The 26,062-nt window shown below is 36.1% G+C and overlaps 1 protein-coding gene across 1 annotated transcript; it reads left to right on the top strand.

Moving 5' to 3' along the window:
* ERI1 (exoribonuclease 1) lies at positions 1–25,750 on the top strand. The gene is made up of 7 exons (XM_032869971.1): positions 1–259; positions 4,606–4,784; positions 8,071–8,281; positions 11,855–11,938; positions 13,252–13,361; positions 15,373–15,487; positions 24,636–25,750. The coding sequence occupies exons 1-7, from the start codon at positions 152–154 to the stop codon at positions 24,876–24,878; spliced, it is 1,050 nt and encodes a 349-aa protein (XP_032725862.1). The 5' UTR covers positions 1–151; the 3' UTR covers positions 24,879–25,750.
* Positions 25,751–26,062: the final 312 nt, after the last annotated feature.

Genomic DNA, 26,062 nt, shown 5'->3' with positions numbered 1-26,062 from the left:
GGGAGGTGTCCGCTCGAGTTTGTGTGGCCGCCGCCGCGGGAACGCGAGCCCGGTAATTTTTCAACGGAGAAAGGCGAGGCTTTCGGGCTTTGCCGAGTGAGAGTGAGCGAGTGTCGGGCTCCAGTCCCTCTCTTTTTACGTGACAGCCGGCATGGAGTATGAGCGGAGCAAACAGCCTAGCAGCGAGGCCGTGGCTCCCGCGCGGCTGGAGTCGCCCCGGTCGGAGTGTGGGGAGGAGCCGCAGCATCCGAATCCCGAGGTGAGTCCGCCCGCGCCCGGCAGTCGGGGTCCGGCCCTTCCATATGCCCGCGTCCCTGTCCTCGAGGGTGTCCCGCAGAAACCTCAGCCTGCAAGCCCTTCCACCCCAGCCCCGGCAGCTTTCCCTGTCCCCACCTCCGGTACCATGGTTGTCACTGAGCCCCCTCTCGCCCGAATTACCCTCAGGATGTGAGAAAATAGTCAAGAAGAGGAGTGTGTAAACTGTGGTTTTATAAGTTCTGCTGGGAATTCTGCTCTGATATTCTGTGCGCGCTGTTGCTGTGGTCATTCTCTCCAGCCCTTATAGGTAATTGATGGTTATGTTTTAAAAAGCGCACCCTGTGCTCTAGTTATGTCATTTCTTAAGACCTGAAGCCCATTGCCTCCCAGACTTCACAGAAGGTGGTTGTACCTGTTAGTTGGAGATTTTGCCCATTTGCTACTATTTCATGTCGACCCATCGTATCACTTATTTTCCGTAATAATTTTAACAACTCATTGGTAGATCTTAGAGCAAAAACTTCTTTATTCGTCCTGTTGGACAATGATATAAATTATTGTTGACCAGCGCTGCAGATTGTAAAAAATACTAAAATTGGTTATTTCATTTCAGGAATGTATTTTGAGCACTTCCTAGAATGGGTACTTGCAGGAGGCGTCCTTGTTCTTGCTCTTGGATCTGGTTAAGGTCTTCATATAGTTGCTAGAATGATCTTAATAACATAAATCTGACTGGGTTTCTTCCCTTCCTAAGTTTTCAGTTTGCTGTCCTGCAAGACCTGGCTCCTGCCCCCAGTGCTAAATTCATCTCACACAGTTCTTCCCTTTTGCTCTCAGAGCTCCTGGCTTCCTTGTTTTTGTTTTTTTTTTTCTTATTTTTATGGTGGATGGTCTTTTTCATTAAGGATCTTCGTATTTTCCCTTTGCCCTGCATGCTCTTCTTTGGGATCTTTGCATAGTTACTGCATTCTCTTTAAGATACTACTTTCAAAGAGGCCTTCCAGGCCCCTTCTCTCTAAGGAAACACTTTTCCACCCACCTCCCTCTTCAGTCTGAGATCTTCATCATGTAAGTTGGTTTAGAAATATTGACTATACTTCATTATATTTGAAAGTCTTAAAACTTTGAGATATAGCGACTTAAAACTTAGGTCTATGTTCCAAATTGGTTTTAGTGACTCATATTTGTTAAAAACATATTGTTGGATACCATTAATAAATGGTGATACAGCTTTTTTTTTTCAATCTCAGAGTATTTTGTTGGAACTCAGCTAAGTACATTTTCATTATCCCTAATATCCGTTGTTTTTGTAAAATAATAGGGGTTGCATTTTTATGTTTTTAAGCAAGTAGGTTCCAATTTCATCAGAACTCTTCTTTTGGAAGAATTTTAATCAAGCTAAATTACACTTCTAAGGTCTTTTTTGTGTGTGTAGTTGCAGAAGTTTTTTTTGTTTGTTTTGTAGGTAGTGCAGTTTTGGGCAATAAAATAATGAAAACATTCCCAAAATAACTATTTTTAAAATGTTCTTGCCACAGAGAAAAGTTTCTTTTTATCTTGTTATTAAAACATATTTTATTTCATGTTGAAATAACAAGTTGTGTTTGTTAAAAAGAATCTTCTGAATTTCAAGCTATTAATCCCTTTCTCATCACAGAAAATGACAGCAATTTTGGAATACCTGTCTTGTAAATGAAAATATGTCACTTAAAGTCGAAAAACGTTTTTAAGTACTTAAGGCAAGATAGTAAGCCTCTTTTTGGTATAAAAGATTTTTATAATCATTTCCCATAATGTAAATATCTTCTTATTTGGGATAATATAAATCATACAGCCATTTACTTGAATACAGGAAAATTTCAGAATGCCACAACACCAAAAGTGAATTGCAGAATGCAGAATGCCACAACACCAGAAGCATTGCATTTCCTCCCCATACTACGAAATCTGTCCACCCTTTCCTCATTGTATGTCCAGGACTTTATGTGAAGTGTTTCAGGTGGACATAGACATTGGGGAGTATCAACCTATGTCTTATATAGTATCAATCTATGTATTATTTAGTATATCAATCCATGCATTATTTAGTATCAATTATTTAGTAAACTAATTATGCATTTTAATAGATTAATAATACAGATGAGATTTTTAATATTTTCTTTCTGCTCCTTAGTGGATTGACTTGAGCACCTTTGGAAACCATTAGTGTAGACCTTAAATTTGGGAGAAGGCACTGATCATTGAGAACTGGACCCTGATGCCCTGAGCTTCACTGAAAGAGCTAGAGTTGGATCTGGGAGAGGAAGCAGATCTTCTGTTACAGAAATCACAATTTATAGCAAATTTACAAGAGGCCTTAGTGTTATTTGTAGGTAATTTTTGTAGCTACAATCTTAGGTAAGAATTAAGCAGGTGAATTAGAGAGAGAAGACTTAACCAAAGAGTAAATTTGCTTAAATGGACTGAGCCTTCTGTTTTGGTAGACAAACTGTTAACTCGCTGTTGACCTAAATTTTAACCTGACTGAAGATGAAGTTTAAAATTCAATGTAAATTTAAAGACATGAGATAAATTATCTTGATTAAATTCTAGTGATAAAATAGCTAGGTATTATAAATTTAACATATTATCAAAAGCTAGTTATTTCCTCAGCTTTAGTCAAAGATCAGTGTGATAAAGTTTTTTAAAGAATTTGTCAACAAGGAACTTCAATATAGTTACTCTTATTTATGGACAATTCAGATATTGGGATTGCTGATATCTTTCTCTGACGAGATAGGAGTAATTCTTGAGTACTCTAGCATAAAACCAAACATTGCATTTCTAGTAAATGTGTGTCATACTAAATTGAGAGCTTTGAGTGGGAAATAGTTCCTGACCATTAGGATTAGTGCTAAGTCAGGGTCTTTGGCCTTTCCATGGCTATCCCTTCTTAATCTGTCATTAAAGTTCATGTGGGGACAATGTGGTAAATTATAACTAAGTTAACAAATTTTAATATAGATTAATGGTAAGTTCCAAAGTCTTTTTGAAATTCTGAAACATACCTAATATTTGTGACGTTGCATTTGGAAAACAATTAACTTATAAATGGAACTCTGTTACTTAACATATTAATAACTTGGGACTACCTGTGGAGTGATTATAGTTATGTTTTTTCATACAAAGATTTTGATTTAAGGAAAGAGGGAGGATTTATGATACAGTAACTGTAGTTCTTCTGAATAATTGGTACAATGTGAGTTTTAGAAATTGTGTGTTTTGGAACCGAATACATTTCCTCCTTTGCTTTGGGTCCTAGGAAGTTTTGAGCTAGATTTCTATCTAGCCCATTTTGTTTTTATATTGGGCAATTTCTGTTAAGTTAGTGAAATGAAGTCAGGTTAAAAACTTCTGTGGGGGCACCTGTGTGGCTCAGTCTCTTCAGTGTCAGACTCTTGATTTTGGTTCAGGTCGTGATCTTAAGGTTGTGGAATCAAACCCTGCATCAAGCTCTGTGCTCAGCGGAGGACTTTGTTTGATATTCTCTCTCTCCCTCTGCCCCTACCCTTCTCACACATGCTCATTCATGCTCTCTCTCTCAAATAAATAAAATCTTTTTAAAAAAATTCTCAAGAAGTCACTGACTTACACATGCATAATGCTGTAAAAGGTCATTTAAAAATTTGTTTGTAAATTGTAGATTGTCATTTGTGAAAAGGTCTGTTCTATAGTCTATGATACGGTAATAAAATTTCCATTAATTGCACAGTGGGTATGGTGTTGGGAGCTGATATACATAATCTCATTTAATCCTTATAATAACCTTGTTTATTTTAAAACAGTTTTTAAAGATTTTATTTCTTTATTAGAGAGAGAGCTTATGGGGGGTGGGCAGAGGAAGAGGGACAAGCAGACTTCCTGCTGAGCAGGACACAGGGGAGCTGAAGTCAGATGCTTAGCCTACTGAGCTACCCAGGTACCCCTATAATAACCTTGTTTAAATACTGTTTACCATTACCAAATGCCAAGTGCCACTTGGAATAGTTATTATTATTATTATTCTTTATTTTATAGATAAGGAAACTGAAGATCAGAGGCTAATAAGTAACTATCCAAGGTCTTGCTGCTAGTAAATGGTCAGCTAGGGCTCTGTTTTGAAGTGCTCCCAATACCAGTGCTATTTTTACTTAGCTTCATTTCCTTTAAGAAATCTCATGACTCAGAACAGCAGGGTAAATTGTATTGGAAACACGTTTTTCTTCTTTCTTTGTACTTTTCATTGCATATGTAGCATGAATAGGCCTCAGGAGTTTGAATCTTTAAGTTGTTTTTATTAATTATGTGCTGTACCTTTTTTTTTGGTAGAAAAAGCAACGATGTAGATTCGATGGCCAAGAAACAAAAGAGTCTATGTTCATTACCTCCAGTGCAAGTGATTTCAGTGACCCAGTTTACAAAGAGATTGCTATTACAAATGGATGCATTAATAGAATGAGTAAGGAAGAACTCAGAGCTAAACTTTCAGAATTCAAGCTTGAAACCAGGTAATTAAAAATAACTTTTTAAAAATTTAAAAGTAGTACATGTTCATTGTAGAAAATCTTGAGAACACTGGAAAACTAACAGTCATCTATAATCCTACCATAAAGAGATAGTCATTATTAACAATTCAGATAACAGCTGTAATTTACATTCTTAAAGTATATTTATGTGCAACTTTGATTACTTCTGACAGTCTTTTAGGTGATAGACTAAGATTGCTGAGTTGAAGTCTGAATATTTTGACAATCTACCAATAATGTGTAGGAGTAGCTATCTTATTACTACATATATTTTAAATCTTTTTAGTTACTCATTTGATTGATGGTTAATTACATCTCATTAATGCGATTGGAGATATATGTGTGTGTGTGTGTGTATTATTTTGTGTTATTTTTATAAAGAGGGTTTCTTTTAAACCAGGTAATTTTAAAAAGTCACTTACCAGGAAATATTTTTTTGTGTTTTAGTTTCTGAAAGTATGCAGAATGATAGTATATCTATGTTTAACTGTATATTAAAAGAGAAAATAATGCAGCTTAGCCAATTTTGTGTGTGTGTGTTCGGTGAGATGAATACATACTCAGTTTTTTTTTTAAAGATTTATTTATTTATTTGACAGAGAGAGAGAGATATCACAAATAGGCAGAAAGGCAGAGAGAGAGGGGGAAGCAGGCTCCCTGCTGAGCAGAGGGCCCAGTGGGCTCCATCCCAGGACCCTGAGACCATGACCTGAGCCGAGGCAGAGGCTTAACCCACTGAGCCACCCAGACGCCCCCATACTCAATTTTTAGTAATTTTTTGCATATCAAATCACTTTATTTCAACTTGGGGCATGAGGTAAGAATGAGCTTTGGAATCCAGAAAAGCATGCTTATTTTTGATGGACAATTCAGTTGCCAGGCATTAATAAAAAAAAAATTGACTGCATGCAATAAATGTTATTTTTTATTGCATGCAATAAAAGTTATTGTTTCTGGGTCCTCCTGTATCCTTTTTCTCTTTTAGGCAAGATTCCTCTTCTTTGCTTTGAAATAGAGCTTCACTACTTTTCAAAAGAGCACACATGTACTTTTTTCCCTTTTAGATTGTCTACATGATAACTTGCGAAGAAAGATTTTACTTCATTTCCCCCTGACTCTATGATGAAGATATAATTGTGAAGATTTTCTGAGCAAAATTTTTGTCGTTTCCAGAAGTGAAGATCACTTGCTTACTTGTGACCTTGCATGGCAGTTAGAGATCTAATTATATGTTTGTACATTTATTCAACTAGCACTTACTGATTTCTAAGCACTGCACTGGGCATTAAAGTTATAAAAAGTAAAATGGATATGTACATTCCCCACTTTGGAAAGCAGACAGTCTTTTGGGAATACACACAGACAATCACAATACAGTGTGACCAGTGCTGTGTTGGAGGTCTGGCCAAGCACAGCATGCAAATAAAGAAGAGAGTGTGTCTTAGGAATTCAGGAGTGATGATGGAATTGATAGGCCGTACAGAAAAGGAATGGAGGGTAATTGAGGCAGAAGGAACTCAAAACTAATTTCTGTAGGTATGTTTTCTGCAAAATAATCCTGCTTTTTCATCAGCTATTATATGACCAAAGTTACAAAACAAGAAAGCGTATCACATATTAGACAGTGGCTCATGCAGTGTTTTGTCTGCAGTGTTCGATGTACCATGGGGAGTGGGAGCATCTGAAGATGATACAGAAATGATAGGTCGTGGGCAAGTTGTGAAGGAACTGTATGCTGAAGTCTGTTTAATGTATAAGTACAAGGGAGCCACTCAGGGTATTATAGCAGGAAATTGGCATTAGTGGATAGTTTTCAAGTGGGGTAACGAATGAAAAGGAGGGTGGTGGCGTTAGAAGCATTTGACAGAGTCCAGGGAGCTCATGGGAGCCACACCAGAGACAATTCAGGAGAAGCAGATTCGGAATTTTTTTCTGAGTTAGAATTGGCAAAAGTGGTGATTATTTGGATGTGGATGGCAAAGGAGGTATTAAAGGCGACAAGTCTCTCCCTGGAGCACCTGGTTATTGTTCCTGTTGCCACTAGGTTTGCGGGCACCCCTTAAAGTACAGCTTCTCCAAGAAAGAAAGAGAAATTAAGACGAAGGAATCCAGAGCTGCCCCATGACACAAAGGTCACTCACGGCACCTTAATATGAAGGAGCTTAAGGGATTTCCCTCCTAGATTTTGGTAATTTAGAAAATCTCAAGCAAATAAACATATTAAAACATTTTGCCTTAAAGCAATTGGTTGTCAGTATTCTTATGAATAGGATCCCTTTTCATTGGTAGTTTAGAAAGGAAAATAAAAGATTAAAATTTTTTTTAATAGTCACTAATCAGTGATGTGACCAAAATTCCCGAGTTGTTGCTGCGCACTAATTACCATTTAGATCCTCTTATTTTTACTGCCATTTTGTATATATGAACTGTTAATATAAAGACTCAAACAAGTAACACTGAAAGAAGTCAGCACTGGTTATGGCTTTTAATTTTCAGAAGCACATACAGTTTGAAGAACATGACCACCGTTACCAACCATTCTTATCTATTTAGAGCAACCCTTTCTCCACCCACCAGTTGTGAAACATATATTTTGAAAATACCTATAATCTCCTGAAATAAATTCTACTCGTGGTAAATGAAGAAACCTACTTCCAGTTAAGAACCTACAGAGTATGGCAAAGTTCTTCTAGAAGTGTTTTATACTAGGATATCTTCTAAATGAGTTTTCCTAGTTAAGTAGCTAATGGACATTCAACTTTACATACTAGGCTCATAGAGCTTTCATATTCATATGGATATCTTAGTTGTTTAACCTATAAAAGCCAAAAGAAAGGTATGAGACAACATAAATGTTCCATATACCTGAATGTTCTTACTCTGAAATTTGTGTTTTGGCCCACAGAATAGTTCAACATTAATTTCAGTTTTTGTAATGTGTGTATCATCTTGGTGTATAAGGCAATGCGGCTTTGCAGGTGGTGTACGCTAACCAGGCTTATGGTGTGAAATACTAGAATAGGAGAAAGCTCTTATGTACTACAAAAATGAAAAGTTACTTGGGAAGGAAAATACTGATGCTGTATTGCATTTGATTTTAATTCTTTGCTAATTTAGCCTTAAGTCTTGCTTTCTTTACATTTATTTTAGCTAATGTTTGCTAAATTATGCTGCGATTGCCAGTGTTCCACACAGTGCCAACAGGTAAGACTTCAGATTCATGATTGTAAAATTCACCTGAGAGTTCATTTTCTTCTTCTTTCCTTAGAGGAGTAAAGGATGTGCTAAAGAAAAGGCTGAAAAACTATTACAAGAAGCAGAAGCTCATGTTGAAAGAGGGTAGTTGTGCCGACAGCTACTATGACTACATTTGTATCATTGATTTCGAAGCCACTTGTGAAGAGGGCAACCCACCTGAATTTATACATGAAATAATTGAATTTCCTGTGGTTTTACTGAATACCCATACCTTAGAAATAGTAAGTGAATTGTTGTATTTCAGTTTTATTCTTAGCAGCAACTCTCCTGGGATTCTCAGTAGAACAGGCATCTCATTTGCTATTTTAAAGCTAGAATGAGAATTCTAAAGTGGGCTGTTTGCTCTTGTGTACTTTGTATCAGCTTGATTGATAGAAAAGCTGTAATGAAATAATTTCAGAGGCTACTTCTCTCCTTTTCCAATAGCTAAAATTATAGTGGTTTTTTTTTTTTTTTTTTTTTCCATTTGCTTGGAACACATACTTGGCTGGCCGTCAGAATCTCCTAGGGAGGGGGGGAAAATGCCTGGCCCTCATCCCGGAGGTTCTGATTTAGTTGTTCTGTGGTGGAACCCCTGATATCAGCATGTTTTTAAAGCTTCTTAGTTGACATGCAGTCTGGGTTGAGAACCGGTGCTATAGATGACTGTATATGCTGTGATCTCTAAAAATGGCAAATTATGGAAATCACCTTTCAACTTAGAACTGGCCATCTTTCTAGTGAGAAGTCTAGGGTGCGATGACACTCCTAAACCTTGGCCTCAAGACCTATAATGTATGTGCTTTACGTACTTGCTGTCAATGCAGTATTAGTTCAGGAAGTCAGCAGGAATTCCCCAGATACTACTCTTTGCTGTGTAAAATCCGAGCAAGGTTGTATCAGCATCTCATCCATCCAGAAGTTACTTATGTGCTGTTCCCCAGTTGGTACCAACACGTTGGGAGCAAGTATAAAAAGGCTTATGTATTAAAATGCATAGATCTTTTTCGTAGTGTTGTTCAGAGCCTCTTAGTTATAATCAGATTATTAATGTAATTTCCTTGTCCAAAGAAGATTAAAGTCAATAAATTAAAAGGAAAAATGACAGCTGTGAAGGTAATAATCTTGTATAACTCACCAGATTCCACTTTCTCTTTCTTACTCAAGGACATTACTCTTGCAATTCTTTTCTCTCATTTAGATAGTAATGATTTATTGCTTTCTACTGTATTGTTCCCATCACGTATAGACCTGTTACTTTTCACACTATGGAAAGCTTTCACTCTATGCCACTTCCCTGCCAGCTACCCTATTCATTTGTTCTAAGGTACCTACTGCTGTTTCCTCTCATTCTCTCTTAAATCCACACTGTCTTCAATCCCATCACTCCATTAAAATCACTCATTAGTGTCATTTTGGATCTCTACCTAAGTCTTGGTGTAAGAGACCACTCTGTCCTTGAAACATTTTTTGCAAGTGACTATCAGTACACTTCATTCTCTTGATTTGTCTCCAGTGTTACTCAGTTCAAAACCTAGGAATCATCCTTGACTCCTGTTTCTCTCCCATCAGACATCCAGACCAACAGCAACTCCCGTTTGCTCTGCCTTCAGAATACATACAGAACCCGGCCACTTAACTGCAGTGCTATGACTGTAGTCTGAGTCCCCTAATTTCTTGTCTGGATTTACTGCATTCACCCTCAAACTGGTCTCTGTTTCCTTCCATGTCTCCTACAGCCAATTCTCAACATAGTGGCTAGAGTGATCCTAAAAAAGTCAAATCATTTCCCCTCTCTGCTTAAACCTTTAGTGGCTTTCCATTTAACTCAGTAAAAGCCATTTTCTTTAACATGAGCTATCTTCTCATTACCTCTGATCATGCCATATTGACCTGCTTGCTATTTCTCAGAAATGCCAGGCATTTTTACCCCCTCACCTTCCAGGGCTTTAGTTCTAATTCCTTTCCTCCAGAGGTTTTGCTGCTAGTTCCTCCCTCCCTCTCTTCCTTCCAGGTCTTTCTTAGTTCTCACCTTCTGCATAAAGGTGATGACCTATTTAATAGTGTAGCTGAACCCCCCCCATTTTTCTAATCCCACTTACTTGCTCTACTTTATGTTTAATAACCCTTATCACCTGTTAATTTACTATGTAATTTATTTAAGTTATTGCTAAATATTTGGTCAACAAGTGCATAGTTCTTCTCTATAGCGTCATTCTGATAAAAGTGTTAAATACTGACTAAAGTTTTATTAATAGTGTGTTTAATATTACCTGCCTGTATTGGTAAGGGAAGTTTGCAGCATATTTTTGAAAGGTTTTCATTGAAAATTATAAAAATATTGATACTTAAAAAGATAAAGCTTTCATTTATCTATGAAATTCAATTAAGTAAAATTTTTCCTTCTGCAGTGTGTTTGGTAAATAAAGAGCATCTGACTTTTTGAAGTTCAAACATTCTTTGTTCTTTAATTTTGCTCTTTTATAGTAATCTTTATAACTCATTGGATTCATACACTTGTGTGAAGTAAGAATTTATTATTAGGAAATAAAATATTTACTTCTCTTAATTTTTTAATTTTCTGTCACAAAAAATATTCTTTGTCTTTTTCTCTGCATCTACCTGGTATTAATGATTGCTGCCTTTAGGCATTGAAATTGTCATTAAGTTTTAACAAGTGACTTAGCATGTTCCAGTTTAGGGAGGCAGTATTAGGTTAGAGGAAAATTCGCACTTTGAGATCTGAGCTTGGTGATAACAGTACTGGCCTACGAGTTCATAGAGTCGTCGTGATTATAAGATGGGAAGGCAAGCATGAAGGCTTCTCGAAGATGTTAAAATTGCTACAAAAATATAATATTATCACTCTTTAAACTACTCCATCTCATGTTTAATTTTGACTATTCAGTATTCAGTTTATTAGAATCAATATAAAAATAAGGAGTAGTCAAGAGAAAATGAGAGAGTAGTACTCTAGAGCTAATTTTTTATAACCAAAGTTTGGCATTTCCTCAAAGAATTTATTATTATTTAAAAAGCTGTAACTTGAAGTTGAGGTTGCATTATTAAGCTTTACGATTTCAAATATTATGAGCAAAATTATCAACATTTTGCTCCTCAAGAAAATATTTAACCTTTGGTTTGAACACTTGCTTTTAGATACTTGCCTTATCTTAAAATTTTTTTGAGATTTATTTATTTTAGATAGAGAGTGCACCCATGTGCACACACAAGTGGGGGAGGGGCAGAAGGAGAGGATCTCCAGCAGGCTCCATGCTCAGTGTAGAGCCTGATATGGGGCTCAATCCCACGACCCATGAGATCATGACCTGAGCTGAAATGATGAGTCAGTTGCTTAACAACTGAGCCACCCAGGCACCCCATCTTAAATTTCTTTTATTTTTTGAAGATTTATTTATTTGAGAGAGAGAGAGAGAGAGTGTGCGCATGTGAGTGGGGAGAGGGGCAGAGGGAGAAAGTCTCAAGCAAACTCTTCACTGAGAAGGGAGCCCCACTTGGGGCTGGATCTCATGACCCGTGAAATCACGACTAGACGCAAAACCAAGAGTTGGATGCTTAACTGACTGAGCCAGCCAGGTGCCACTCTTAAAATTTTTTAAACTATAAAATAATTAAAATTAAAGTGCTTTGGGAGTAGAGAATTATCCTTAAATTGTTAAAATTCCAGAAAGGGCTATACCATGAGCACCTATGAAATTATAGTCTTCCGTAGCTTAATGTTTCATGTATTTTGTGTCCTGTTTCTGAAGTCATAGAAAATACTTTAACTTGTTCTCCTTGTTCTTCCCTTGTAGGAAGATACATTCCAGCAGTATGTGAGACCAGAGATAAACACACAACTTTCTGATTTCTGCATCAACCTAACTGGAATTACTCAGGTTCTAATTCTATGTTCCTTTTTCTAGAGTTTGAAAGAAGTTCTGAAATTGGTTTTATTTCATAGTTTAAAAAATCATTATTATTGTAAACAAATTAATATGGTACTTTCCTTACTTGGTAAAGATTTTTCAGATTATACTATTAAAAAAGTAGAAAAGCAAATTTTATACCTGGTAAAATCTTTCTCAGCCTTTCCTCTTAAGGACTTGTAGTGATAAAACTAAAGGCTGCATTTATTTAAATCATTAGTAAAGCAAGTGTTACCTTGATGGACTTGGAGAGGAAGTTTGGAAATGTATCTCTTTATAACCTGACTGGATACATAGCTTAATGTTTTTTTAAGTCTCTGACTTTTTATTGTATTCTAATTGCTCTTTGTTCATTAATTTGGTTCCTTTATTCATTTACTCATTCACTCAACAAGTATTTCAGTGCCTACTACAGTAGTTGCCAGGGTACTGGGGATACAGAGGTGGTCAAGTCAATCTCCTTGGCTCACTCAACAATTTATAATCAGGAGGACAGACACACTAAACCAGTGGTGACAATATGGTTAGGAAGACTGACAAGTCAGTGTTTTATCTGGGTATTATGGGTATCTTATGGCAAAGGAAATAGAGAGCTGGCTAGTGTCAGACTTCTCAAGTTAGTGAACTTGGGCTGAATCATGATAGGTCAATGGGCAAGAAAGCATAATGAGGCATTTCAGGTTTACATTACCGATGGCTCAGCTGTGTACGGGCTGGTAAGAAAGTGGTTGAAAATAAAATGGTAGGCAGAGGGAGGCCACACCATGAAGAGTCTATGTGTCTTATCCTGAAAACCCTGGGGGATGTTTGGAGGATTTTAAGTATGGAAGTGATGTGATGGATCAATTTAGGAAGATCAGTCTGGCAGCGGTGTGTCATCTGCTGTGGAAAGATCTGAGCTTTGAGATAGGGAGACCATGTTAGTGGGCCATGGCTTTTAGCTGGGAGATTTCCCTTTTTTTCACTCTGGAGAAATAGTAAGCCACTGGATTGAGATCTTAAAAAAAAAGAGAGAGAGAGAAACACCGGGGATGATCTCAGATCTTAATTTTGGGAAGATTATATACGTAAGTTGAAAGCGTCCCTAATGCCTGGCTGGGTACAATTTTTTATTATTTTAAAAATGAAATGTTAGGTGGACCTCAGCTAAGGAAATCATATAGAGTTTAAAATATCATAGATAAGACTTTCTCTTCATTTTCCTTTCGACGTTTCTGTTTGGGTATTTGCAGGACTACATGTAGCTACTCTTCTTTTTATAAATTTTACTTTTATATCCTCAGGATCAGGTAGACAGAGCTGATACCTTCCCTCAGGTACTAAAAAAAGTAATTGACTGGATGAAATTGAAGGAATTAGGAACAAAATATAAATATTGCATATTGACAGATGGGTGAGTATTTAGGAAAATTATCTTTTTTACCTACTTTTTTTAAAGATGAAAGATGTTCATATCCACTTAACTTTTAGAATAACCACAAGAAAATATTTTCTGATAATTCTGGGGTTTCCCACAAGAGACCGTATTTTTCCTTTCACATTCTTATTTCCACTTCAACCTTGTGTTGTTTTCTTTTTTCTACTTAAGCTTTGCATCCTAAGGGTCAAAAAAAGAGGAGGGAAAGAATGATAATAGTTTAATCCAGAACTAGATTCCTAGGGAAAAATAAATATTACTATGTAAAACTAAAATGACTTTACTAAAGTCAGTTTTTATCGTGACACTTCCTTGCTCAAAGAAGTCCAAACTCTTCAGTCTGGCTTTCAGCATTCTCTCAGCTAACCCACCCACCTGAGTAGCCTGATCCACCTGCCATTCTTGTCCACTCTGTGCATACTGGCCATGAATCACGTGGTGTATCCTTTCTCTATGCACGTACTTATGCTCTCCTCTCTATTGGAAGGCTCTCTTCCTTTCCTACAACTGTATTATTATTCAAAGCCCTTCTTTTGTTTTACTCCACATACTACAACTCACACTGATCATCTTTTTTTTTTTTTTTTTGATGTCTTATAGTCTGTATATCTGAGCCATTTGTGCTGCCATCTAAGTATTCTGATATCTAAACTTTATGTAAGACTTGTTTTCAGGGAGATTAAAAATCCTTTCAGAGTAAGAGCTTCTGCTAGTTGATTGTCTTCCCTAACACTTCCTATAGTCTGGACTCAGAACGTGTGCTCAGAAGCATTCATTCGATGGAAAGCTTAGAGGAAAGATCGAGAGGATTGAAACGAGGATTACAGGCACTGTGCCAGGGCAACTCCTATACCATGATGCTTTTAAGATTGGAGAAGGAAGTCCCGATCAACTTGTCTTTCAAACTGTGGACAGATTTATACACTAAAACTGAGATGTCACTTAGATCTCTTACATCACTTGCAGTTTAGTGACCCTTACATAGGAAAAAAGCATTGGGTGTAGTCCCATTATAATTTTGTTTAAAAATAGAAATCTGGGAAAACTGTTGGAAGACCTCTTTGGAAATCTGTTGATTTTAAATGTGAATGAGCAATGTTCCTGGTCAGGTGTATAGGTGTTTCTGTCATAACACAGTATGTGTGATTCTATAAATTATGTATGTGTGATTCCTCACATTCTGGGACATAGCTCATACCTCCAGAAATAATTTGGACAGCTCAGAGTTAAGGGAAGTTACCTCAGAGGATATTATAAACGCACAGAAGCAGTAGGATCCTGGGAACAAGCACTCATTTTTAAATTTTTTAAAAAATATAGCTGAAAGTACTCTCGGCACCGTAGCAGCTGAATTGAGAACTTTTTTCTTTCCTGCCGAAGGTTATAATTTGTACGGCTGTTGTGTCACCTCCCTTCCCTAGGAAAAAACCATGTATGAACCAACACGATTTCCATATTATACAATCAGTATTTTCCTACTTAACTACGTAAGTTGATTAGTGTCATAGAAACATAACGCTGTAACAGAGCAAATTGTATTCTCACCATTTAATACAGGCTACTTTCATCTTTCAAATATTTTGTTCATTTGTTTTTTGTTTTATTTTGTTTCAAAGCATACCCTCAAAAAACTTCCTAATACAATAAATCTAGCATTAAAAGTAAGCTTAACAGTGTTATTTTAGGATTGTGAAAAAATAATCAGCAAGATAGAGGTCTGCCCGAGTAATCAGAACCTTGCAAGTGATCATGATTAGCCTAGTAAGATTCGTTTATGAAGAAAGTCTGATATACCTGACTTCTATTTTCCTTTGTTGTTTATTTTTGAATTAGTATTTTGGAAGTAGGTTAATTTTGTAAGCTCGTTGATGTGTGTGAATATCAAAAAGGTGACATGTAAATAAAAAACAATTAGAATGACTTAAAACAGTAGACCAGTAGAGCATTTACTTTATCATTTTTCTACCCCTGTTTTTGATTTTACAAGTTCGTGGGATATGAGTAAGTTCCTGAACATTCAGTGCCGGCTAAGCAGGCTCAAATATCCTCCTTTTGCTAAAAAGTGGATCAATATTCGAAAGTCATATGGAAACTTTTACAAGGTAAAATTTCTCTGTATTATTGATTATAATGCTCTTAATGATAAATGTATTACATTTTGCTTTTATGGTAAGTTGTGATTTACTAGGTGCTCTTCACAGGAAAAGGCCATATACTTTAGTTCTAAGTTTTTATAATCCAAACACGAGGATGATTATATGAATTTAGGAAGTTGAGCTATTTTTCTTTCAATCCATTATCATTATTTGAATAGGTTAACTGTAAGTACATGAGCTTTAGGAGAGGCTTGAAATTGCGGGGGTATTCAGTATGTGAAATATTTGTGGAACAGATGCTCCCCACTGAGCTTTAATTTTATCAAAGTTAATACATATGTGTAGTGTAAATTTTTAAAGTAGTACTACAAGGCTTATGAAAAATGGCATTCATCCACTGTGGCCTTCACCAGTACTGGTCCTTATTCTCCTTACTCTCCTGAGGCAAACACTTTCAAATTTTTGTAGCTATTTCTTCCAGTATTTACCTTCATACTTCTAAATGATATGTTTATCCTATTTCTTGAATTTTCAGTTTGAGTTCTATATGGAGTCCTGCAATGGAAGATGATATTTAGCTCTGTATGAAAGCCATCATACCTGCATGTCCTTCCCCTCTACGTGTCTTCTTAATTAGTTACATTATCTTTATGAGCAAATCATTATTCAGTGCTTATGTTCTTGTGGCGATAGAGAGCGTTCACCCCTTCTCCCGAGATTTTTACAAGCGCCTTCAGTTGTTTTCTTATCCTGTTACTTTCCATTCAAACAGTAAATCATTCTCCGTATTCAAAACACTCAGTGGTCTGTTTTCTTTCTTTGTCCTTTTCTTTCTTTTTCTTTTCTTTTTTCCTTCCTTCCTTTCTTCCTTCCTTTTCCTTCTTCCTTGGAGGCTACCTTCCTATAGCTTTTAATTCTGTTCTAATCTGAACTATTTGTTCTTCAGGCTTCTTCTAAAGTCATCCTAAGAGATTCTTTCCTTGCTTCTCTGTCATGTTTTAGACTTTGTGTCAGCTTCTTTTACAACCTCATCTTGGCGAAGCAAATCCTAAAGTAATTTCATGAGAAAAGGTACTGTCCCTTAAAAACATTTTTTGTAATTTTCCTATTTTTAAAAGCTGAGAAATATACATACAGAAAAGTGGAGTTTGATTGCTTTAAAGTGAAATCCCTTGTAACGTCCACTCTCTTAATTTCTTTCCTTTCTCCCAGAGCCCTCCACCACCCCCCACTCCCCGCATATAGTTCACACTTTCATGGAAATCATTTTCTTGTTTTTCCTTAAAGCTTTAATATTTATGTGTCTATCTTACACTATATAGTTTACTTCTGCATCTTTTTGAACATGGTATAATTAACATTGTACTGGCTATATTGTTCATTTTGCTTTTTTTCTTAAGATCGTGTTTGAGATTCGTTGATGTTGTGTATGTAGCTGCGGTTAGTTTATTTTATTGCTGTGGAGAATTTCATTGTGTGAATATGTAATAGTTTGTTTATCTGTCCTACTTTGGCCATTTTGGGGACTTTTAGATACAGTGTTGCTATAAACATTCCTGCACATGTCTTCTGGCACCTTTGTGCACTCATTGCTCCAGGGTATAAACCTACTAGTAGAATTGCTTGTTCATAGGATATGTGCATCATTGCCGTTAGGTAATGCAAAAATAGTTTTCTGATTTGTACTCTCCCCAGAAGAGTAGATGAACTTAAAATTGCTCCACATCTTTGCCAGCATCTGGTATTGCCAGACATTTTAAATGTTTATGTATTTGGTGAATGTGGGATGCCATCTCATTAAGGTTCTAATTTGCATTTGCCTAATTACTCATGACTTGGAGCCTGAGCTTGTTTTCTTATGGTTCTTAGTCATGCGAATTTATTTTGTGAAATCCCTGTTTAAGTCTTCCCATTTTAAAAAATTGGGTGGTCTGTCCTTTTGTAATTATAGATTACAATTTGTGATTGTTTATAGATATTTATCTTGGATAATAGTCTTGATTATATTTGGTAATTTTTTTTCCTTTTTTTGTGAATTTATCTTTTCACTTATTTTGTGATCTTTTTTAAAAAAAATCTGTTATGGATAATTACAAATATATGCAAAACTTGACAAGTGTAATAAGCCCTCATGACCCAGTTTTAACAGGCCAGTTTTAATAGGTATAAGCTCATGGCCAGCCTTGTTTCATCTGCATCTCTACCCACTTTTCCCTTTCCTTACTCTTTTGAAGCCAATCTCAAATGTTACTTCCTTTTTTTTTTTTTTTTTTTAAGATTTTATTTATGTGACAGACAGAGATCATAAGTGGGCAGAGAGGCAGGCGGAGAGAGAGGGAAAAGCAGGCTCCCCACCTAGCAGAGAGTCTGCCTGACTCAGGGCTTGATCCCGGGACCCTGAGATCATGACCTGAGCCGAAGGCAGAGGCCCAACCCACTGAGCCACCCAGGCACCCCTCAAATGTTATTTCATTTGATCTGTAAACATTTCATTATGTAGCTCCAAAAAACAAGGAACCGTTTTAAAAAACATAACTATCACACCATTATCACACTTAGAAAATAATCAGCCATAATTCCTTAATATCATCAAGTGGTTATAGCTTTCTTTTTAAGTTTAATTTAATTAGTTAATTTTAAAAATTGAAGTGTAGTTGACATTTATTAGTTTCAGGCGTACAACATAGTGATCGGACAGTTCTGTACATTACGCCATACTCACCATAGTGTGTCACCGTTTGCTAGCATATGTTGTTACAGTTATTATTGACTGTATCCCTGTGCTGTACTTTTCATCCCCATGCCTTTTTTTTATAACTGGGGTTTATACCTCTTAATTCCCTTCACCTCTTTTTTTTTCCTTTTACCTTTTGTGATTTGAATCCGGATCTGAATAAGGTCCACACATTTAAAGTTGGTTGACATGTCTCTTTTAAGTTTTTTAATCTCTAAATTCGTTTTCCACCTCCTTTTTTTCTCTGGCTATTTATTTATTTATTTATTTATTTATTTAAGAAATGGAGCCATTTTGGGATGCCTGGGTGGCTCAGTTGGTTAGGTGTCTGCCTTTGGTTCAGGTTCTGATCCCAAGGTCCTGTGATCAAATCCCACAAAGTTGGGGAGGAGGGGTCATTGCTCAGCAGGGAGCATGCTTCTTCCTCTGCCTGCCACTCCGCCTGCTTGTGTGCTCTCTCTCTCTCTCTGTGTGACAAATAAATAAAATCTTTTAAAAAAAGAAAAAGAAATGGAGCCATTTTTCCATTTTCCCAGTCTGGATTTTGCAATTGTGTCCTGTGATATTAATTCAAATGCCTCTACTCTGTTTCTTTCTTTCTTTTTTTTAAGATTTTATTTATTTATTGGACAGAGACACAGCAAGAGTGGGAACACAAGCAGGGGAGTGGGAGAGGCAGAGGTAGGCTTCCCGCCAAGCAGGAAGCCCGATGTGGGGCTCGGTCCCAGGACCCTGAGATCATGACCTGAGCCAAAGGAAGATGCTTTAAGACTGAGCCATGCAGGCGCCCCATATCCTCTGTGTTTCATGTAAATTGTAGGGGCTCAGTCATCTTTAGGTTTGCTTTTTTTTTTTTTTTGCTATACCTCCCAGGCAACAATGCATTCTTACATTAGGGTGTCTTTCTCAAACCTTTAACTCTATTTATTTTAAGGATAATTACTAATAATTAATAAAACCATAAAATAATTTTTAAGTCTGCATAAAAACATCCACAGCTCACAATACATCACAATACATGGAGTGTTCAGAAAGTTGTAGGTATATAGTAAGGCAGTAACATTGTCAAGTGCTCTTTTGTATATAGTATTTTTTTTGTGGATCTGTTTATGTTGACTAATTTATTAGGCTGCCCTTTTCTTTTTTCTTTTTTAAAGATTATATTTATTTATTTGCCCGAGAGAGAGCGAGCAAGAGTGCACAAGCAGAGGGAGCGGCAGGCAGAGGGAGAAGCAGGGTCTCTTTGCTCAGAAAGGATAGGATGCTCTTTCTATATGGTTTTCCCCTATTCATAATAGTTATCAACTTTAATGCCAGTTAGTGGAAGTTGAGGAAATGTAACCTTTTTCTTTTTAAAATGTTGCCTTCTTTTCTTTTGTTTTGTTTTCCTTATTTAAGTAGGCCTAAAAGTCTTAACACAAATTTTTTCTGTATAGGATGCTACTGGTGTATAGTCTTCGGTATGTACAAAGTGTTCTTTCTCCCATAGAAATGACTTTTTACCCACTCTTTCTTGGGAGTGGAGATAGATCATTAAATTTGAAATTATCTCTTTCCTTTTCATATGTTTAAGAAACTTACAGGGCAAGCATAATACTTTTCTCTTTAATAGCTGGCTTAAACTTACAGTGGGTTTGATTTTTCTGTGAGTAAGCTGAAACAATATGAATAAAAATACAGGCTACAGATGCAATTTTATACCAGATTTTAGGAAATAAACTTACTTATCTATGGCATGATCATACTCAAATGTAGGTTCAGCATTTACAAAATCATACAAACATGTTTATTTCTTTATTAGTTCTGTATATGCATTAAAATGTCATTTTTGAAGTATAAGTAAAGAATGAAATATGCTTTGGGAAGGTGAAAGCTATGTTTGTTTTTGTTCTTTTGTTTTTGTCTTTTTATTTTCCTGTACAAATACTCAGTTCTGGGTTGGATTTGAGGTAAGTTCTCATGGATTTCGTTTTCCACTGAAAATAGACAACTTCTGCCTGTGCTCTTCATCTTGTTAAATAAGAGGCTTACTTACACATACAAAAGGTTGAAAGCTGTGACAAAATGTTCATTGCTTTTCTGTGAGTGACTAGACCCTCTTCTTGTGCAAAAATTGCAGCTCTTCTAAAAGCGGATCAGTAACTCTCACCTCTACGGTATGATCAGACCGTGCATTACAGAGCTCTTTTCAGAGTCAGGTTCTGTGGCCGAGCAGAAGATTTTTAGAAAGGTTTTTTTTGTTGTTTTTTTTTTGTTTTTTTTTTTACCTAGCTGTACTCTGTGTTCAATGGGAAGAAAAATACTAATTTTCTACAGTTTTTCCAGATGGCTTTCAGTAGGTCTTGAGACTCGCAAATAACTTTCTCACTGCCAAGACCAAGCAAAAGTGTGAACATTTCAGATTTTTTTTTTGCAATGTGATTTTTCCAAAGACTTAATTTTCTTCAAAATCTAAGAATCTTGTCACTGGAAGTTAAATGTTTTCTACAGGGTCTTACAGAGATTTCTTCAATTGGTTTATGTAATGAAAATGTCTAGGCTAGTTTTTGTAGCCCTTCTTCAAACCACTCAGCAAATTTTGGCCTACTCTTTTCCTACCATTCACTTTTCAAGTCAGGCATCTTGCCGGGAACTTTCCTTGCCAGGCCAGAGGAAGTGTGAAGTTTATGTGTTCTTTATCCAGGTTTTCACACAGCTATTAAATTTTAGACATGATTGAGTGAATTGGTCTTTGTTTAACAGAGTTAATCACTTTGCTGGCACTGTCCAGGGCTTTTCATGTTAACTCTGATTCATTTTGTGGTAAAATATGCATAACAAATTTACCATTTAGCCATTAAGTACACAGTTCAGTGTCAAAGAACATTCATACTGTCATGGAACCATCACTGCCATTCGTTTCCAGGGCTTTTTCATCTTCCAAACCTGAAACTATACCTTTTAAAAAGTGACTCTCTGTTCCCCCTCCCTTTGGCCCCTGGTAACCACCATTCTGCTTTCTGTCTCTGAATTGTACCATTCTAGGTATCTCACGTAACTGGAATCATACAGTATATTGTCCTTTTGTTCCTGGCATATTTCACTTAGCATAATGTCTTCAAGATTCAGACATGTGGTAGCATGTGTCAGAATTTCCTTCCTTTGTAAAGCTATATAATAATTCCATTGTTTGAGAAGCTCCTTCCTTTTGAAGGTAGAGTAATATTTCATTAGATTTATATCCCATTTTGTCTCTCCCTTCATCTTCTGTAGACAGGTGGGTTCTTCCACCTTTCGGCTGTTGTAAATAATGCTCCAGTGAATGTGGATGTGCAAATAACTGAGTCCCTGCTTTCAGTTCTTTGGGTACATACCCAGAAGTGGAATTGGATCATATGGTAGTTCTGTGTTTAATTTTTTGAGGAACTTCCATGTCACAGCTGCATCACCATTTTACATTCTCACCAGCAATGCACAAGGGTTCCAGTTTCTCTGCATCCTTGCCAACACTTAGTTTCCATTTTCTTGCCTTTTTTTTTTTTTTTTTAAATAATGGCCATCTAATGGGTTTGGAGTGGTATCTCACTGTGGTATAAATTTGTACTTCCAGAATGATTAGTAATGTTGAGCAGCTTTTTGTGAACTTACTGGCTAGTTGTACATATCTGGAGATATGTCTGTTCAAGTCCTTAGACCAGTTTGAAGTCAAATAGTTTTTTTTTTTTTTTTAACTATTATCGTTGAGTTTTAGGAATTCTTTTTTTTTTTTTAAGATTTCATTTGAGAGAGCAAGCATGACTGGCAGTGTAGAGGGAGAGGGAGAAAAGACTGCCCGCCAAGCACTGAACCTAAGGCCAGGACTCAATCCCAGGACCCTTGGGGTCATGACCTGAGCTGAAGGCGGATGTTTAACCAACTGAGCTATTCAGGCGCCCAGGAATTCTTTATATATTCTGGATATTAATCCTTTTTCAGATCTGTGATTTCCAAATATTTTCTTCCATTCTGTTAGCTGCTTTTCTCTGTTGATAGTGTGCCCTTTGAGATACAAAAGTTTTAAATTTTCATGAATTCCAGTTTATCTGGTTTTTCTTTTGTTGCCTCTGCTTTTGGTGTTACATCCGAGAAACCATTGCCAAATCCAGTGTCGTGAAACTTCTCCTGTAGGTTTTCTTCTAAGACTTTTAGAGTTTGGACTTAGGTTTAGGTTTTGATCCGTTTTGAGTTAATGTTTTATTAGTGATTGCTTTGAATTTATAGATTATGTTAGATTGATAGCTGAACAATATTAAATCTTTCAATTTATGAACACAGATGTCTTCCCATTTATTCATACTGTCTTTAATTTCTTTCAGCAACATTTTTTAGTTTTTGATGTACAAGTCTTTCACATCTTTGGTTAAAATTTTTTTTTTTTTTTTTTTTGCTACTGAAATGGAATTGTTTTCTTAATTTCCTTTTTGGATTCTACATTGTTAGTTTATAGAAATGCACCTGATTTTTCTGTGTTGATTTTGTATCCTGTGACTTTGCTGTCTTTGCTTATTAGTTCCGACAATTTTTTGGTGGAATCTTCAGGACTTTCTGCATTTAAGATCATGACAGCTGCCAACAAAGATCACTTTACTTCTTCCTTTCCAATTCAGATCTCTTTTATTTCTTTTTCATGCCTACTTGTTCTGGTTAGAATTTCTGATGTTATTTTGAATGGAAGTGGTAAAAGTGAGCATCCCTATCTTGTTCCTGATCCTAGAGGAAAAGCTTTCAGCCTTCTTACCATTGAATATGATGTTCACTCTAAATTTTTTTATATATGGACTTTATTATTTTGAGGTAGTTTTTTTCTATTCCTGGTTTGTTGAGTATCTTATCATGAAAGAATGTTTAATCTTGTCAAATGGCTTTCTGCATCAACTGAGGTGATCATGTATTTCTTCATTCTGTTAATGTGGTTTGTTACATTGATTATTCTTTGTATTTTGAACCATCCTTACTTTCCAAGAATAGATCTCACTTGGTCGTGGTGTATAATTCATTTAATATGCTGCTGAATTTGGTTTGCTACTATTGTTGAGGATTTTTACGTCAATATTTATAAGGGATAATGGTCTCAAGTTTTCTTATAGTGTCTTTGGCCTCGATATCAAGATAATGCCAAGCTTATCAAATGATTTAGGAAATGTTTCTTCCTCTTCAGTTTTTTGCAAGAGTTTGAGAAGGATTAGTGTTAAGACTTATTTCAATGTTTTTGTAGAATTCACCATCGAAGCCATCAAGTCCTGGGCTTCTCTTTGTTGGGAGGATTTTGATTACCAGTTCAGTCCTCTTTACTTACTGTAGGTCTGTTCAGGTTTTGTTTTCTTCAGGATTCAGTCTTGGTAGGTTGTGTGTGTCTAGGAATAGTCCAAGTCACCTAAGTTGTCCAACATGTTGGAAAAGCACATTTTTCTAGGTGATACTTAATGAAAGGACCAGAATGTATTATGGTATTACAGTTTAGGATAATTATTAATTTTTATCATGGTGCTTTTATATCATTTGCTTTGTGATTCTCCCAGTAACCCAGTGAATAAGGAGTATAACTGTTAGTCTTATTTTACAGATGAAGAAGCCAAGACCCTAAGGTGTATAGGTGACATAGCTATACAAACTACAGAATGTAAAACTTAACATGTACAATAGATAGAATAGTGGTTCTCAAAAGTGGAGGGGCATATTGGAATTTGGGGAGTGAGATTTTTATATTTACCAAATTGGAGCAGGTGTTTAAATAGGTTGAAGAATACCACACGATCATTTCTTTCATGCTGGATCTTCATTGTCTTTAGTCATAGAAAGGCTGGATGAGTTTGTTTGTTTGTTTGTTTGTTTTTTGGTGTATCTGTCTAAGGAGTCTGTCAATACATTATACACCATATATGTATATGGTGTACAATACATTATACACTGTAATACATTATAGCAAAATACCATGGAAAAGAATGTTTGGATTAAAATGGTAGAGCTTTGGGGTGCTTGGGTGGCTCAGTTGGCTGAGTGTCTGACTCTTGATCTTGGTTCAGATCTTGATCTCAGGGTTGTGAGTTCAAGCACCGTGTTAGGCTCCACACTGTACGGGGAACCTACTTTAAAAAAAAATGGTAGAGCTTCAACTTAGATATCCAGAACAATACATTTCCTTTCATAAATGTGATTTGTCAAATTACAGAACTGTAAACTCTTCAGATGTCTTGAGGATTCTACCTATTTATATGTATTTTCATTTATAACTTGAGAATTTTTTTAAAGTTCTGAAGGTTTAAATTATTTATTTGCTTCATTTGACTAAGAGTACTTGCCCTTTGCCTAACTTTAGCTGTTACCATTAATTTTTATTTTCTTATTTTTCACAATGGCTTACAGAAAACTAAAGAATTATTTACTAAGTTGTTTATTTTCCAGGTTCCTAGAAGCCAAACCAAATTGACAATAATGCTTGAAAAGCTAGGAATGGATTATGATGGGCGCCCTCACAGTGGTCTTGACGACTCTAAGAACATTGCCCGAATAGCAGTTCGAATGCTTCAAGATGGTTGTGAACTCCGAATTAATGAGAAAATGCATGCAGGACAGCTAATGAGTGTGTCTTCTTCGTTACCAATAGAGGGCACTCCAGCTCCACAAATGCCGCATTCTAGAAAATAACAGCATTTTTGCCCTTTGCCCACAGATCATTCACTCTAACTGGAGTTGCTACAAAGAGGTAGCAGGTGAATACTTATTGAATTAGTCCTGTGGTGCAATATTTAAGCACCTTAAACATTTTACAGTCTTACTACAGTTATATATAAATGTGTGTGAACAGATTCTGTGGGCAGGGCATATTGAATTTTTTGTCACCAGCACTTTTTTGATATGAGCAGTATTTGTTACACAGTAACAGTTCCTGCTTAGAATTGACTTTTTAAATTTAAGGTGTCTAAGACTTGTTCCTTTTGGTTTTAAAATGCAAAGGCTTACTGGCGCTCTCCTTGAATGTAATATCTTACTGATGTTAAGATATATAATGTATTTCTACATTAACATCATTAGATCAAGTCATTTCTTACAGTGCAGGAAAGATTGGAAAGTCTTATCTAGGCTTTGGGTTTTAAGACTATCACAGTCCTTTTGATTTTTGAATTCTGTATGTGAAGTTCAGCTGTGCATGGTGAATTTCATAAAGTACTTGATACACATATCTGCCTACATTTCTTTTCAATTTGTAGTTGGAAGACTTGTGGTAGGTTATAGGGTCTTGTTAAGAAGTCAGTTACTGATGAGGTTAATGGAAAGTCAGAAAAAAATACCATTTAAAGGAATATAAGGGCTGTAGCTCAGACTTTATCATATATAAACATATCACTGGGGTTCTTTGGACTTCATTTTTTGATTCCCCTCCCTCTTGTGACATACATCTACCCTAATTCTTAAATCTAAGAGACCGTGCTTTGATATAGACTAAGAATAGAGTCACCACTTAATTTTGCATTTGTATTTAACATTATGAGTAAGGTTAATAAAGTTAAATAATGCTTTTTAACATCTTATGTTTTTATTACAGGTTGATTTTACATAGTGAGTGACCACTAAATCTTGATAGTTAATTCTTAACTAATCCTAAAAACATAAGTGGGTTTATGGAGTTGAAAAAGCAAAACTCTTACCTAGATGCTAAAAACATTTTCTGAATTGAATTTCCCCCTATAGCTTTCATGAACAATTTGCTTCTTCTCTTTTCCTTTCTATTAGTAGTTGTGATGCTACTTTATTTTAACGATTTACATATTAACTAAATGACTTTTATAGAGGCTTCCAACCCTGGTGCATAGGAAAAAAGGAGGCATTTT

Source organism: Lontra canadensis, unplaced genomic scaffold, assembly GCF_010015895.1.
Source record: "Lontra canadensis isolate GAN:19392208 unplaced genomic scaffold, GSC_riverotter_1.0 scaffold39, whole genome shotgun sequence".
In the NCBI taxonomy this organism is placed as follows: Eukaryota; Metazoa; Chordata; class Mammalia; order Carnivora; family Mustelidae; genus Lontra; species Lontra canadensis.
The sequence above is the reverse complement of the archived record's forward strand: the minus strand, read 5'-3'. Positions and strand labels throughout refer to the sequence as shown.

Bases quoted from the DNA above. Each gene is read 5' to 3' on its own strand.
- ERI1 (XM_032869971.1), top strand. From the start codon at position 152: ATGGAGTATGAGCGGAGCAAACAGCCTAGCAGCGAGGCCGTGGCTCCC. The intron at 8,282-11,854 runs GTAAGTGAATTG...CTTCCCTTGTAG, and splicing joins ATACCCATACCTTAGAAATA to GAAGATACATTCCAGCAGTA. The intron at 13,362-15,372 runs GTGAGTATTTAG...TGATTTTACAAG, and splicing joins TATTGCATATTGACAGATGG to TTCGTGGGATATGAGTAAGT.